The 14,833-nt window shown below is 41.3% G+C and overlaps 1 protein-coding gene across 2 annotated transcripts; it reads left to right on the top strand.

The window, feature by feature from the left end:
* Positions 1-352: 352 nt before the first annotated feature.
* ABCG8 (ATP binding cassette subfamily G member 8) lies at positions 353-14,448 on the top strand. 2 transcript variants are annotated; one of them, XM_039698037.1, is made up of 14 exons: positions 353-484; positions 1,835-1,939; positions 2,676-2,832; positions 4,694-4,932; positions 5,340-5,472; positions 6,534-6,803; positions 8,681-8,846; positions 8,935-9,018; positions 9,179-9,186; positions 9,637-9,723; positions 10,080-10,156; positions 11,463-11,730; positions 12,262-12,389; positions 12,880-14,448. In XM_039698037.1, exons 1-14 carry the CDS (start codon positions 434-436, stop codon positions 13,015-13,017), a joined length of 1,911 nt encoding a protein of 636 aa, XP_039553971.1. In that variant the 5' UTR covers positions 353-433; the 3' UTR covers positions 13,018-14,448. The 2 variants fall into 2 exon arrangements, with proteins under 2 accessions (XP_039553971.1, XP_039553970.1); XM_039698036.1 differs by lacking the exons at positions 9,179-9,186; positions 9,637-9,723 and adding an exon at positions 9,765-9,964 and having other exon boundaries at positions 12,880-14,445.
* The last annotated feature ends 385 nt before the right edge of the window (positions 14,449-14,833 follow it).

The raw sequence follows: 14,833 nt of genomic DNA, 5'->3' as shown, positions 1-14,833 counted from the left end.
TGGCCAGGTCACTGCCACTGCCACTGGCACTGCCACTGCCGCCACCACCATGCCACCCCCGGCACCGCGTAGGGGCAGCTCCCGCTGTCCCGGGTCAGAGCCGGTCCCTGCCCACGGCACTTGCCACCTCAAAGAAAACAGAGGTGCTTCCTGTTCTTACTTTTCCGGAGAAGAACTGATCAGTGATTAGCTGAAGCCGCTATCTGATGTACCTTTAGCCCGAGCTATTAGCGTCCCAGAGGAGGGGAGTATTTCCCTGTCCACGGGGTCATGCCAGCTGCAGAGGCGCAGCGCGCCAGGAGAGATGGTGCTGCGGTGAGGGTGCCCGGAAAGGACCGCGTTCCAAACCAAGAGGAGAGGGATTTCCACAGCTTTCACAGAGACGGTGGTCAAACCACTGCAGGGAGCCAGACCTCCCACCACCACCATCATCATGAAGGAAACCACCGACAATGTCTCACTGGACGATGCCAGCTGGGGGCAGGTGATGTGCGAGGGCTCGGCTGTGAGCGAGAGCGGCGCGGAGTGGGGAGGGAGCCGGGGGGCTCGGCTGTCCCGGTGGCCGGGAGCTGGGAGAGGCGGGCAGCCATCCTGCCAGCGGGCTGGCACAGCCACTGAGCCCCGAGCTCCTCCCGCTCCGAAACGGGGAGCAGAGAGCATCCACATCCCCCACGGCAGCACCCTGGGCATGAGGCCGGTGCCATGCAAGCCCTGCGCAGGTGCCACCGTGGTGGAGCTGAGAGAGGGTCTCCAAATGTGTGGATGGGGGAGCAAGCCCCTGAGCATATCCTGGACTGGCTTTCCCAGGAAATGCCTTCAGACTAGATCCCCAAATTTGCTGGGGAGCGCCTGTTTTTAAAAATTAGGTTCAGCATAAGGAAGGGCTCAGAGTGCTGTGGCAGCAGGGGTAGTTTGGAAGGCTTTCCTGTGGCTTCTCAGGCTGCTTGGTGTGATGTTGCTTTCTGCTGTATATCTAGACTGAAAAAAATAATCAGCCTTGTTTGCTGTGAGGTCAGGAGGCAAGATCATGGTCATCCTCTGCCAGAGATACCACAGGCATGGATAGGCTCTGGTACACAGGGTACAGGTACATTTGCCTTGGCTAAGGTTTGAGTCTGGCAAGCAGGAAAAGCACAGAGCTGTGGGAGAGATATGGCTGGCTGGCAGGAAAACTGCAGGCATGCACACAGCTAAACCCAAAGCTAGGACTTTGCAATTGCAGCTGTATGCAGAAGGGCCACGTAGACTCTTGTTATTTTAACAGATATCTCAGAACATTAAGTTCCAGCTGATAAATGGTGAATTCAAAAAACAGAATAAAGAGACTGCGCTAGTAGCTGTGTTTTATTTGTTCATAAAGCCTCCAAGGATACAAGTCCATGTGGAATTCAACAACGGACATGCTTCGAGTGAACCTTCATTTTCAGCTGCCAAAACGCATCAATTACAATATGTACCATTTTGATTCAGTAGACTAATACTGCTGAAGCAGTACATCTTTTTTCCTCAAAAAGAGTCTAATCTCTCTGTAGTGACATGACATTTATCTCCATTTTCAAAGTTTTCCCTTTTAATCTGAAAGCAACTAGAAAAGCACAGTACAGCATACTTGGCCCTCATACATGTCTCTAGAACAAAGTACTTTTCACAGTGACAGTGTGAACTGATAATTCATTTCAACTCTTCAGACTTTTGCGCTACAGTAACTCATCAATAATACTGTTACATCCCATAAATACATTTCCCTTTGTGTTTCATCTTTTCTGAACTCAGACTTTAGCAGCACTTTAGTTATTGTAATTAACTGTTGTAATCCACCTAACAACTTTTCCAGACCAAGACCCAGGACACTATTTTTCACTCTGAAGAAGATAACAGTCTTTACTTCACATACAGTGGAAAATCAAATGTTCTGGAGGTCAAAGAACTCAACTACCAGGTAAAAATTGTCATTTATACACCTCCCTTCAGCAGGAAGCATATCCAGCAATGCCTATTTCTATACCCAGACCATTTAAAAAGCCAAGTAAAGTTGAAAAAGTTTACACAACTGTTGCACAGTCAGTTTGTGAGCAGAATCACACTCTTGGCTGCAATATTGACAGCAGACTAACCCCTGTATTGTAAATATATCCAGTAAAGTTAAGGGATAAGACAGGAAGAGAGATCTATTTCTAGGCCCTGCTTAGTTTCACTCTTGAGCAAAATTATTCCTCTGAGGGCTGGAGCAGAGGGACTTTCTATTCAGCTAAGGATCAAAGGAGCTCTTGCTGGCAAGAACGAGTATGTGGAAGGGGATAAAGAGAAGAGGACTAATAAGGAGGACTTAAATGAACCAGTGAAATATTTTGTCTCCTTCTCCCCATGGGGTCTGAATAAGATTTCACAATTTTCAGTTTCCTTGAATTTCCAATTATATTTAAAGTCTGAAACATTTAAAATTTACAATAGTAATAAATTACCAAAGTAACAAAGGACAGAGAGTTTTAGTGATTAACAGAAGAAGCAAGGCATGAAAGCATAGGTGGCTGCAAAAGAACTTCCTTCTAGGTATTTCTGAGGATGAACAATAATATTTTAACGTATGCTTTGCTTGTAACATTGTAACTTTGAAGGTATTTGTTGTTAAATGGTTTATTGCTTGAATTGAAGGGACTTGTTTCCTTCTTTGCTAGGTTAACACAGCATCCCTGATTCCCTGGTATGAGAACCTTGCTCAGATGAAAATGCCCTGGACCTGGAAATCAGATCCCCATTCCCATGTGACAGTGATCCAAAATCTGAATCTCAAAGTGCGAAGTGGTCAGATGCTTGCAATTATAGGAACCACAGGTAAGAGCAACCACATTTCATTATATGATCAGCTCTCAGATAAAATGAACACAATCAAGAGCAACACTCTGCAGTCTTTAGAATGTCAAAATCTCATTGAGAAAAAACTATTGGGAGTGTCACTAAAATACATTCTTTAAGTGACAGGATGAACAAAGAAACAAAGAAAATACTGGGGGGGATAAATTAAAATTTATTTTCAAACCCAATTTTGTTATGCCCTGCACACATTTGCATTCTGTTTCCTGAGGTGTAGTGAAGTATTGTTACAAGTGTGGCCTGGCAGCCCCAGATCTGCTGGACATGAATCAGTTTCATGGCTCAGATTCAAAATAGGCCAATTGCAGACCACACTCAGGTAGCAAACAAATGAAGCCAAACCCCATAAGAAAGAGCAGTGCTACCTTGCATAACCATAAGCAGAAATTCCATTTGGACTAAAACAATTCAAATAGGATAAAATATTGCATTTTTGTTAATTAATAGAAACTTACAGAGAAGAAAAGACAGTTCCTCTTCTGTCTGGTGTTACTGCTTTATTACCCTGGGGTTTGGTTTTTTCTTCCATTTTCTGGTGGGAGTGGTCAAGGGTGACAAGAAGTAGACACTGCACCTTTAAACTGAAGTAAAAAGTGTCATGCTTGGGAGGTAAAAATCCCCATGCTGTGTCTCCACTAGAGTCTTACATCAAGTTAGCTCAGTGATTCAGTGAAAATGCTCTCTCTCAAAGGCAAGGCATATTTGTCAAAGAAGTTTTAACTTTATTCCTAAAAAATGAGAGTTTTCTTTCCTATTGCCATGGGAATTTTTCCTGAGCACATATTGTTAATGTAAGTGAAGCTTACCTTAGAGATTCTCTTGATAATAAAAGGAAAAGCTTTGTGATGAAATAACATACTGAGTTATAGATATAGCACCTTTGTAAGGCAACATACACTGAGCACAAACCCCTTTCAGCAAACTAGTCAAACTATTTTCAAAAGCTGTTTATCATCTATTTCATCAAATGCCTTAGTAAAATGGATTAAACTGCTGATGGGTTTCACATTGTCAATGGCAATCAATATGTCACTCTTAAACAGAGCAATACGTGGTTTACAGATGGATGGGTTTCTTTTTTAAGATGTATGTATTAAGAAGCAAGTGTGGAGTTAATCTTTCAACAGGGAGACTAGAAATAAATGACATCTAATCATAAGAGAGTTCTGTGTGTTTACATACAGAATCATACAACAAAAAGGAAAAATTCATTTGCTGTTTAACTCCAGATCAGGTTTTGTTTTCATTGTTTTACTTTTCTTACCTCTGGGTATGAACCAGCTTTTCTTAATTATTTAAATGACTTTTTGTCTAATTCAAGTCATAATAATTTTTATTTCAGTCGTGATTAATGTTCTTATTGTCTGTATAATCATTCAATGCCTTAGTCATTCAGCTGATCCAGCTGCTGTTTCTGAATTCACAAATCCCTCCACAGAGCAAGCTCTTGCTGAGCATTTGGGTGCCAGCCCTGCAGCCAGGGTGGGACCATCTTGAACCTCTGTTTCAAAAGTGAAAGAGAGTTTACCAAAGAGATGAGACACTTCTTGTGTTCATGAAGCCGTCCTCAAAGCCCAACTACCCAGTTCTGCTGAGAAATTATAAGGGTTCAAACCACATACTCCATTCCAAGGGGGAGAGATTTCCTGAACAGGACCTTATAGTCAGTATTTTCTTTGAAGATCATCCTGTCTCTGTGACCTTAGGAAAACTTTAGGAGGGGTTGGCAAAGATTTTTTTTTTCCTTAACATCTCTATATGTGACAAGATAGCTTTTGAAAACCATCCCTTGGAAATTAATTTTCAATTTTTATTTTTCTAGCTGGTGGAAAGACATCCTTGCTTGACGTGATAACCTGCCGGGATCATGGAGGCAAAATCAAGTCTGGTCAAGTCATGATCAACAACAAACCCATCACTCCCCAGCTCGTTAGGAAATGCATAGCACACGTGAGGCAGGATGACCGACTGCTCCCCCACCTGACTGTCAGAGAAACACTATTGTTCGTTGCCAAACTGCGCCTTCCAAAGTTTTTTTCAGACTCACAAAGGAAAAAAAGGGTAATTAAGCTGTTGGGAAAAAATAAAGTTGTCAAAAATGTATCTGACAGGAATTATCCAAGAGATCCTGTGTGTTTGGAGTCAGAACAGCTAATCTGGCATTTTTTTATGTAGATTATGAATTTTAAACCTTTTTCATCTTTCAAGATAGAAACCAGCAATTGTTCCAAAGCTCATAAAAAATGACAATCTAGAGAAAGCATTAGAGAGGCTGAAAGATGAACTAAATTTTTGATCGATGAGTCTTTTTTAATATTACCTCTAGAATCAAGATCTGTTTTCAAGTGTCTCTAGCACAGAAATATCCAGATGAATTTTAACCATATTAATCATATTTTCAGTTTTATCTATGCACGAATGTGCAAATGAACTCCTGCTTGACGCCTGTCACCCTTGGATCCCCGCAGGTGGAAGATGTGATCGCAGAGCTCCGCCTGCGGCAGTGCGCCAACACCAGGGTGGGGAACGAGTACCTGCGGGGCGTCTCCGGGGGAGAGAGGCGCAGGGTGAGCATCGGCGTGCAGCTGCTCTGGAACCCGGGTGAGCACAACTCGCACCTTCCTGGGGCCCACCGCACACCACTTGGGCACAACGGGGCACTGCACGAAGATGGAAGCTTTCAGGGAAGAGCCACACACTCCGTTGTCCCTAGGTCAGCGGGAGGAGTTCATACTCGGGACACTTAACAGTCCTTGCATCACCCTCTGCCAGAGGCTGCCTCTCCACGGCACAGTTAGCGGCTGTTGCTGGTCCATTTGCTTCAATTGTAATCAGTGCTGATCACAGATAGTACTGTAATTATTACAGAAATAATTCTGTAAACAGAGTGTTTCAGCAGCTGACAGGCTTTTGCTTCAGTCACCTTTGCCAGTGGAAAAGTGGAGACAGACCGAGGCAGAGCCCCCAGGAGCCTTAACCCATCATTCTCTACAACCACCACCACAAAGATTACTCAAAGTTGCCTGAAGTGACTCACAGCAGTGCTCTGGTTTGTGCATATCAGTATAAAGTTTGGGTTTTATCTGACCACATGCCACAAGTTACTTTGGCTTATTTTGAACATTGTTTTCCCTCCCTCTGACACAAGCCCCCATTTACATGTGGAGTATTAACAGGAAAGGTCATTTTTTTCACTGTATAGTCAGTCATTGCAGTCTTGTGCAACTCACTGACATGGCTTCATGTTGCAGGTGAAATAGAAACTTCTGTTGTCTTCAGCAGAAGCAAAACATGAGGCTAAATCCACAGCTGATTTTGCTGGATTGAATCCCCTCTCAGATCTTACATGTATATCAAAATCACCATTAACCTTGACTGAGCCTCTTCTTGAACAGGATTCCCCATCAGCTTTTTCCCTAGGAAGTGGATTTGAAAACCTCTTGCTTGTATGAAGTTATACTTCTGTAGTTATGGGGAAAGCAGGTTTTTGCTTCTGTAAGACGTGATGCTCAGGAATAGATGTACTGAAGTAAAAAAATTATCATTTTCTTTAAAGTTAAAAATAATGAGTGAAATTTTGTGCACTAGCACCATTTCACTTAGAACATATTTTCCAAACCAAACATGCTGCTTTCTACAGCTAAACTTACTGTCTTTGGCAGGAATACTAATACTTGATGAACCTACTTCTGGACTGGACAGCTTTACTGCACATAACCTTGTGATAACATTATCCAGACTGGCCAGAGGAAACAGATTGGTTCTTCTTTCAGTTCATCAGCCCCGGTCAGATATCTTCCAACTGTTTGATTTGGTTCTTCTCATGACTTCTGGACTCACTGCCTACGGTGGAACAGCTAAAGACATGGTCCAGTATTTCACAGAACTAGGCTATCCTTGCCCAAGGTACAGCAATCCTGCAGATTTCTACGGTCAGTATTAAGCACTGTCATAAAAAAAGGGTTACTGGAAATCATTTGCTTTCCTAGGTGGCTAGGTAATGTTGATTTTTATTGATCATGACTGTCTCAGAAATGCCTTGTAAATAAATCAATACTGCAGCAAGTTCCTTTTTTAATAGAATCCTTATTTGTCAGTACAGGAAATGTAGCAAAAACAAGAGGTACAGACAAAACTAATTTTAAAAACACTCCTTCTAACAGTGGCAGATGTAGTAACTTGTCAACACGTTGAGCATACTTATCCCCATGTTTTAGCTGGTTGAAACCTTTTCTCTGGGAAAGACACAGATAAACTGATCAACTGCTTTCGGCAGACAGTTCTCTGATTTCTCAATTAAGAAAATGTAGAAGTTTGTTTCCCAGAAGGTGGGACAGAGACAGGACTTTCCCAGCTAGTCTGAGACAAACCTGGAATAAGTACTGGGAAAAAGGAGTGCTGCCCTACAGAGCACAATGGAAGGGAGAAAATCCCAACCCAAATCAGCAATCTTTTTACTCCTCAAAGAAAGTTTATGTAGTTTCAAATCAATTCATTTTCTGCTTTTTGCAACGTGGAAAGGGAATCTGCCCAGTTAATCTGTTCATTTAATGGCAGGAATCGCTTAACAGAGGCTGGTTCAATTCCAGCCCTTAGGTCATTGCACTCAAGTTGGCCAGAAAACCTGGTACAGACCTCGGACAACCATAATGTTCTGGAGTAATCTCTTCAGCTGTGCCTGTGTGGCAGGCAGTGCCAGCTGTGCAGAGATAAATAGAAGTTAACCTTGGTGTCAAGCCCCACAAAAAGACCTTTGTCACCATCAGGGCTCAGAGCAGTCCTCAGCCAAGCACAGCCTTGGGGAAGGCTTGCAGCACCCCTGTAGAACGAGAGGAGTCCTGGGGAAAGCTGTAGCTACAGCCTGTGGTTACAGAGACAATGCCCTGTGCTGAGGAGGTGGGGAGGGCACAGGGGCAGGTCGAAGATCCTTGAATGGTATGCACCGAGTCAGCACCCGCAGGAAAAGAAAGGAAATACAGGCAGCAGGAAGGTGGAAATAGGACAGGATGGCAGAGCATCCACAGCAAGAGGGAGGACCTGATAGAAATATTCAGATGCTGGCTGCATGTCTGACAGAGAAACAAGTGACTAGGGCAGAAAGGAAGGCAAAGAATTTCTGATGGACTCCTCCTAAGAGTGGCTGAACAGACATGATCAGCCCAATGCAAGGAGTCAGGAAATGTGCAGAGATAATTCTCTCAGAAAGCATCTGTAAAACATCAGATATTGTCAATCTACACCAAAGGTCAGCACGGGAAAATACTACTGTAAGTTTAGATTAAAAAAAAAAAAAAGGCACTAAGTCAACTATTATTGGTATGACTGTGTTGTCCTTAGATAATGCTCCTTTTGGACTTTCTCAGTATCAGGTAAAGTTTATGGCACCTCTGTAAGTTACAACTAAGACAGTAACTATAATTGTGCACATGAAGAAAAAATGTGATTTAAGTCAAAGTCACATAAAAGACTCCAAATGCCTACATGACAGGAAGGAAATTCAAGCTATTTTTTCTCAGCACTGCTCTCAAGGTGCTATGAAATTTATTAAAATCTGAAATAGTAGTTTATAATACTATAATAAGCAATGATGTAATCTCTCAGTGATTCATTGAGTAACTAGGTAAGAAACATACACATTAACAATCTGTTCATCTCTAATTACCTAAAATAAATGATAGTTTTAACTGTTGTAAGTTAATGAATGTACACAGGTTGGACTGCTTGCTCCCAATTAAATCCCTGATTCTAAACAAATCATAAAGTTATTTATTCTATGGCACATGGACTCAAACCAAGTAATGTCTTGCAGTTGACTTGACCAGTATTGATAAACAGACTGCAGAAAAGGAGAAGGAAAGCCAAAAAAGAGCAAATACTCTTGCCAACTTGTTCATAGAAAAGGTCAAACATTTTGATGATTTCTTATGGAAAGCTACTGAAGGAGACAACACTGATACCACAGCCATCAAGCAGAGGTAAAGAAAAGAGTGTCACAGAGAAGGTCTGGAATAATAGCTACACCTTCTGCTAATCTAATTTTTTTTCTCTTTTTCTTTTGGGCAGGAATTCAGAAGAGGTTATCAATATGCCTCACCATGTAAATGATCAATTACCAGGATCCTTGAAGCAGTTCACAATATTATTAAGGTAATCTTGTTATGTATCGTGCCCATTTGTATTTAAAATCAGAGGGAGGCACAGAACATCCCACCCCAGTTGTCTTCCTTCAGGCTTTCACCATTTTAGACCTGAAGTACTTGGTGGCTACAGGTGCTTCATAGGTTTGATTAGGTAAAATCCTTTACAGAAACAGGGAGTCCAATATTAAGTTCTGTTTTGTCGGGCCAGGGTTTTTTGAGCTTTTAGAAGAGAACTTAATACATCCAAGAATAGCTTGGCTATTACCTTTGGAGGCAAATAATGAGCAGGATGGCTTCTGTTGCAGTGTTGGAAACAAAACTGTTTAATAAAAGGAAAAACAATAAACAGAAAATCCGATTCATGTACAGAGGTCTGCTCCTGGTAAAACACCTTCACAAAAGCCTCGTGGTTCTTTTGTTCTCTCTTTCTCTACCTGATGGCCCAGGCGGGATCTTTTGGCTCTCATCCAATTAGGTGACCCCGAGGTTTTACTGAAGTCTCTGGGGTCCTATAAGGTGTCTTTTCACCTGATCGTTGGGAGAAACTTCTGGGCCTCCTTCCTTTTTTGGAGGATAAAGGCTAGTTTGTCCCTCTCTCATTGGGGGCATCCCCCTACACTCCTTCAGTCCAACTCCTGTCCTTGCCAAAGCCAGCAAGTTCCAAGAACTGATTTGAACACTGGGGCTATGTGTCTGAATATAACTGGCACTAGTAAGTATTATATCTTACAGTCTATATTGCTGTTTTCCTAGTCGTCAGGTCTCCAATGACTTCAGAGATCTTTCAACATTACTAATCCATGGATTTGAAGCCCTTCTTATGTCATTGCTAATTGGATTTTTGTACTATGGCCATGGAAAAAATGGACTCTCTATTCGTGACACAGCAGCACTCCTGTACATGATAGGTGCCCTTATCCCATTCACAATAATTTTGGATGTTATTGCCAAATGTAAGTGTCAGTATTCTTGTACATGCTATGAGGAATCAAAATGAAAAAAATTCTTAAATCTATGGAAAAAATAAACTTATTAATACAACCCAGTGTATTTGTTCCTACCCTGCAGGTCATTCAGAAAGAGCAATGCTTTATCATGACTTGGAAGGTGGAATGTACTCTGTTAGCCCATACTTCTTTGCTAAGGTAATTGGTTTTGTTGCCAGGAAATACAAACAGCTGTCTTGAACATTACAAAACACAAGCAAACCAAAACCTTGTTGTATAAATAATCACATTCATATCAGACTCTGTTCTTTTGTGTCTGCCAGCTAAGGCTATCAGTCTCACTTCCTTAGTATTAATGGATTAGGCCTCACACTAGTTTAGAATTTTGCCATAAGTTATGGCTGAGATCCCACACCAGAAAAGCCAAAGAAGAACTTTTCACTGGGTTCTTTGGCCAAAACATGAGAAATCTCAGACTCAGATTTCCAGGTTTAGACAGTTTTACATACCTGCTTATTTAATTCACTGCAGCATCTCTGAAAGTTTGCTTACATATCTTGATCTGTAAAACAAAACATTTGTATGAAGTGCTAAAGCGGAGGTAAAACAGAAATGACAAAATGCTGTGATATTTCCAGTTTGGGCCTGTATTGGTCTGAGCTAAAAAATGTATTATGTGCACAAAGAGCCAGAGTTTCTAGAATTAAATTTAGAACTTTTAAAAAATGACATTCTCTTTTTCACAAGGGTTTTGAATAATCCCTCTTTTGTGATGTTAGACGAGTTCTGCCTGCCATGGCATCTGTAATTTAGGTTTCCATTTCTGCACAAGATTTTAAATGCTTATTAGTGGTTGCCAGAGAAAAAAATGCTTTGCATTGTGTCACAAAGATTGCACTTATTCACAGAGAAATCGATGTAATTTGTTACAACCTTAGTATTAGAGGATAGCAGCAACTCTCTTTGGAAGAATTAATACTCCCTCTATATACCTCTTCAGATACTTGAGAGAATCCCAGTTATGCTTTTGTTTTACAATGAATCAAGTTGCTACCTGGACTGCCTTTAGGACCAGGTGGTGGAGGGACCAAGAACCAAATTTGTTTCAGATTTGATCTCACAATAGTTTCAACTAAATTGGGACAAAACATTCAGTTACCACGAGTCAGTAACAGTACTACTGTTATCAAGCACATCAGTTCACAGCAAAAATGTGTTGCATTCTTAGACACTCCCAAAACTCTTAACAAAACAATCTGTAACAATTAGTTTTAGGCATTGTCACAACTGGAGAAAAAATTAGCAAGGATTTGTTTCTGTTGTGGATTGGTTTTGCATGTCACTGGCAAGCCCTAACAGGGAGATGATTGCATTCTAAGGGAGTATTTCCTATAGCTTTTATAAACAGTCCACAAGTATATAAAGGCACATCTCATGTATTTTTGTATTTATCATTCACATTTTTCTCTTTTTATAAAATTTTCTTTTTCATTTTCCCAAACAGATTCTGGGGGAGCTACCAGAACACTGCATTTTTGTTGTAATTTATGGGATTCCCATCTACTGGATGGCAAACCTTGTTCCTGATCCAGAACATTTCCTGCTGAATTTCCTGTTACTGTGGTTGGCTGTTTACAGTGCCCGTGCCATGGCACTTTGGGTGGCAGCTCTGCTGCCGACGTTACAGCTCTCGGCCTTCCTTGGCAATGTCCTCTTCACATCATTCTACCTCAGTGGTGGTTTTGTGATAAGCCTGAACAGCCTCTGGACAGGTAAGACAAAGCTCCCACCCTCCCTCCAAATTGAAACAACAATGACTTTCATCAGTGACAGCATGGCTTGTGCAGGAAAACTCAGCTTTATTCTTACCTTTGCAATTATCTTCTTGGAATGTGACAGTGCAGTCAGATCATCCATTTTACATCAGTTTCTCCATCTGAAAATGAGGCAACAAGAAGTTTGGTCAAAAAAAAAAAAACAATAGCGAAAGGGTAGCTTCTTATGTGGTTGCTGAATTCTTCAGTAAAAAGAAGTATATTCAGAAGAGGAGGATGGAGCTCCAGGAAGACTTAGTTGACAGGGGGAGTTTGATGGATATGGATATTAGCTAACTCCTGATTTCCCATCTCCATGTAACTATGTAAAGTATATCTGCCATTTTGTCCAATAATAAACTGTCACATGTTTACAGCCTCTGGCTGTCAAGAAGTGAGACAAACCTGCTGTATTTGGCAGCAGCACAGCAGTATTCTAGGTCTCAAGTTTTGTGTGTGTGAATCAATTTCTGTCATTTTCTTTTTCAGTTCCTTTTTGGGTTTCAAAAATCTCTTTCCTCAGATGGAATTTTGAAGGAATGATGCAACTTCAGTTCACTAACACCACATATGAAATAACTGATGGAAACACTACTTATGAAATACCAGGGAAACTTGTAAGTCAGTAATAAAAACTGTTGCACACATTGATAAGAAATTGGACATTTCTCAAGAAATTGCTATTTATATGCCTGTCATATTTAAATAGATGGTGTAGGCCTCAAATTCAGCAATTGCCAAATCAACCCATGAAGGTGGATTACACTTGGTTGTAAATTTGCTCCTAAAGATGGCCCTATAGCAGTCACTCCTTCTATGCCTTTCTTTTAGTAGAAGAGAAAAAAACAAAATAGTAAAGGGCAACTCTTTCCTACACCAGCCTCAGCTGTGCACTTTGCTGGAATTGTTTAGAAGCTGAACTGTGTTCTTCTGAAATAGGAACAGCATAGTTGCAACCTTCTATCAAACCACCCTGGAAGCTACTCCCAAGATGGAAAACAGGGGAAGGCAGCAGGGGCCAGGGAAGCTTACACATAAAACACACTTCACAGATCCAGCAAGAAAATGTTGTGCCTTTTCCAAATTTTGTGTTATTGGTCACTGCAGGTCACACAGGCTCTGGACCTGGACTCCCACCCTCTCTATGTGAGCTACCTTGTCCTCACCGGCATCATTTGCAGCTTCCTGCTTTTGTACTATTTATCTCTGCGCTTTATCAAGCAGAAGTCAACCCAAGACTGGTGAGAGCAGCGGAGGCAGCAGGTGAGGGCCTCCCTGCGGGAAGGGCAGGAGAAGAAGGCTCCCGCCGCGGGAGCCCCGGGAGCGGCGGGCGCCGGCGGCGCGGCTGCCACAGGATGGCAGCAGAGCCCCAGGAGTCGGGAGGCGGGCGGGAGCCTGCCACGGACCGCGGCTCAGCCTGGGATGGGGGTCGGGGGTGGGCTTTGGGCTTTGGGTTCACTTTGGGTTTTGCTTCACGTACGGTTTGAACGAGTGACAAGGCCATTGCGAGTCCTGCACATCTGGAAATTGTCTGAGCTGTGGGCCACCGATACAAAAGGACCCATGGGTTTGTCCATAATGTTTGAACACACGATGATCACTCACTTAATTCAGAGGGCTACAAGAGAACAGGATCAAAACACTTTCTGTGGCACGTATGACATCTAACAGAGAAGATTTCACAAGTGCTTCAGGAGAACATGCAAGGATGGAAAACACAATTGTTAACTACTCTGTGTTCTAATTGCTTATGTGTATTAAAGCTTTATTTCTATGTTTTAACGCTTTGCCTTTGTCTTCCAGTAATATGCTGGTGATGCCCAAAACAGGTATTTGCTCACTGTAGGGATGAGACCTTGTAACAAATAAAATTATCTCACCTTCTTGGATTTATTTTTACAATATAAATGCATACCAACTGATTGTTATTAATGACATCTTTCTCCATTGCAACACATATCATAGCAATTTGCCAAGTTTGCTTCCTAAGGTTCTCAGGTGGAAAACACCATCCTGCCCTGGAGTAATTAAAAATCTAACTATGCAACCTATTAATGCTTGCCATAGTGCACCTAGTTATGCTCAGAAAATGAGTATCAGTAAATACATGGCTGTAATTCACAGTCATGGTAAGTGCATGTGCAAATTACTTGTACAGTTATTGTGAGCATTTTTTAAGATTAGCTTGCTTGCTTTTAAACGTTTAGATGCATATCTCTGTTCTTACATATAGAAACCCAAAGGAGATTGTCTACTTGACTTTCATTTGCACATTGCACACAGTGGGAAACTCCTAGTGTAATCAGCTGCAATGTCCCAGATACTGTTATGTAAATTGTGAGGTTTGGTTGGTTTTGGTTGTTCTGTTGGGGTTTTTTGTTTTGTTTTGGGTTTTTTGGTCCTTTTTTTTTTTGGTTGTTGTTTGTTTGGTTTGTTTTTTTGTTTGTTTTTTTTAAGAAATAGGAATGAAAGATCAACTGTGTTTTATTATTCTTTTTGGCAGTTAGGACTGCCAAGATACTTTCCACAGGTTCCACAAGGTATTAATTCCCAGGAGAACCCTGGTCTATAGATGTTAAGCAAGTCTGATAAAATAACATCAACCCCAGGCAGCAATAGGAATCCAAAACACACTCTAAGGTGAATCCTACCATTTCTATCTTGTTCTGCTGCATTTGATTTCAAAAAACCCACTTGATCTGATCTTAGTGCCATTTTGAAATTATCAGATTTTCACTGCCTTTTAGTGGCAAAGCCAATTCTTTCAGTCCAATTCAGCATCATTAAATTGTCAGAATAGCAGCTTCCTGTTGGATTCTTAATTATTCCTTTTTATTATATTTAAGACACTTAATTTTTTTTAAAGTGGTTTACTCTTCTTTGTAATGATCTGTTGTGATTAGAATCTCTTTTATATTACACTGAAGTTTTAAGGGTATATATTGGTACTTCTAGTCTAAACCTCTATTTTCAAGGTATTTAGAGGATTAAATTCTAGGCTGACTCTCTGTTGTGAATTCACTTTGATGTTTAATAAAAAAAAAGGAGCGACACAATGGGA

This window comes from Passer montanus, unplaced genomic scaffold (assembly GCF_014805655.1).
Source record: "Passer montanus isolate IOZ18808 unplaced genomic scaffold, ASM1480565v1 scaffold12, whole genome shotgun sequence".
NCBI classification, from domain to species: Eukaryota; Metazoa; Chordata; class Aves; order Passeriformes; family Passeridae; genus Passer; species Passer montanus.
The sequence above is the reverse complement of the archived record's forward strand: the minus strand, read 5'-3'. Positions and strand labels throughout refer to the sequence as shown.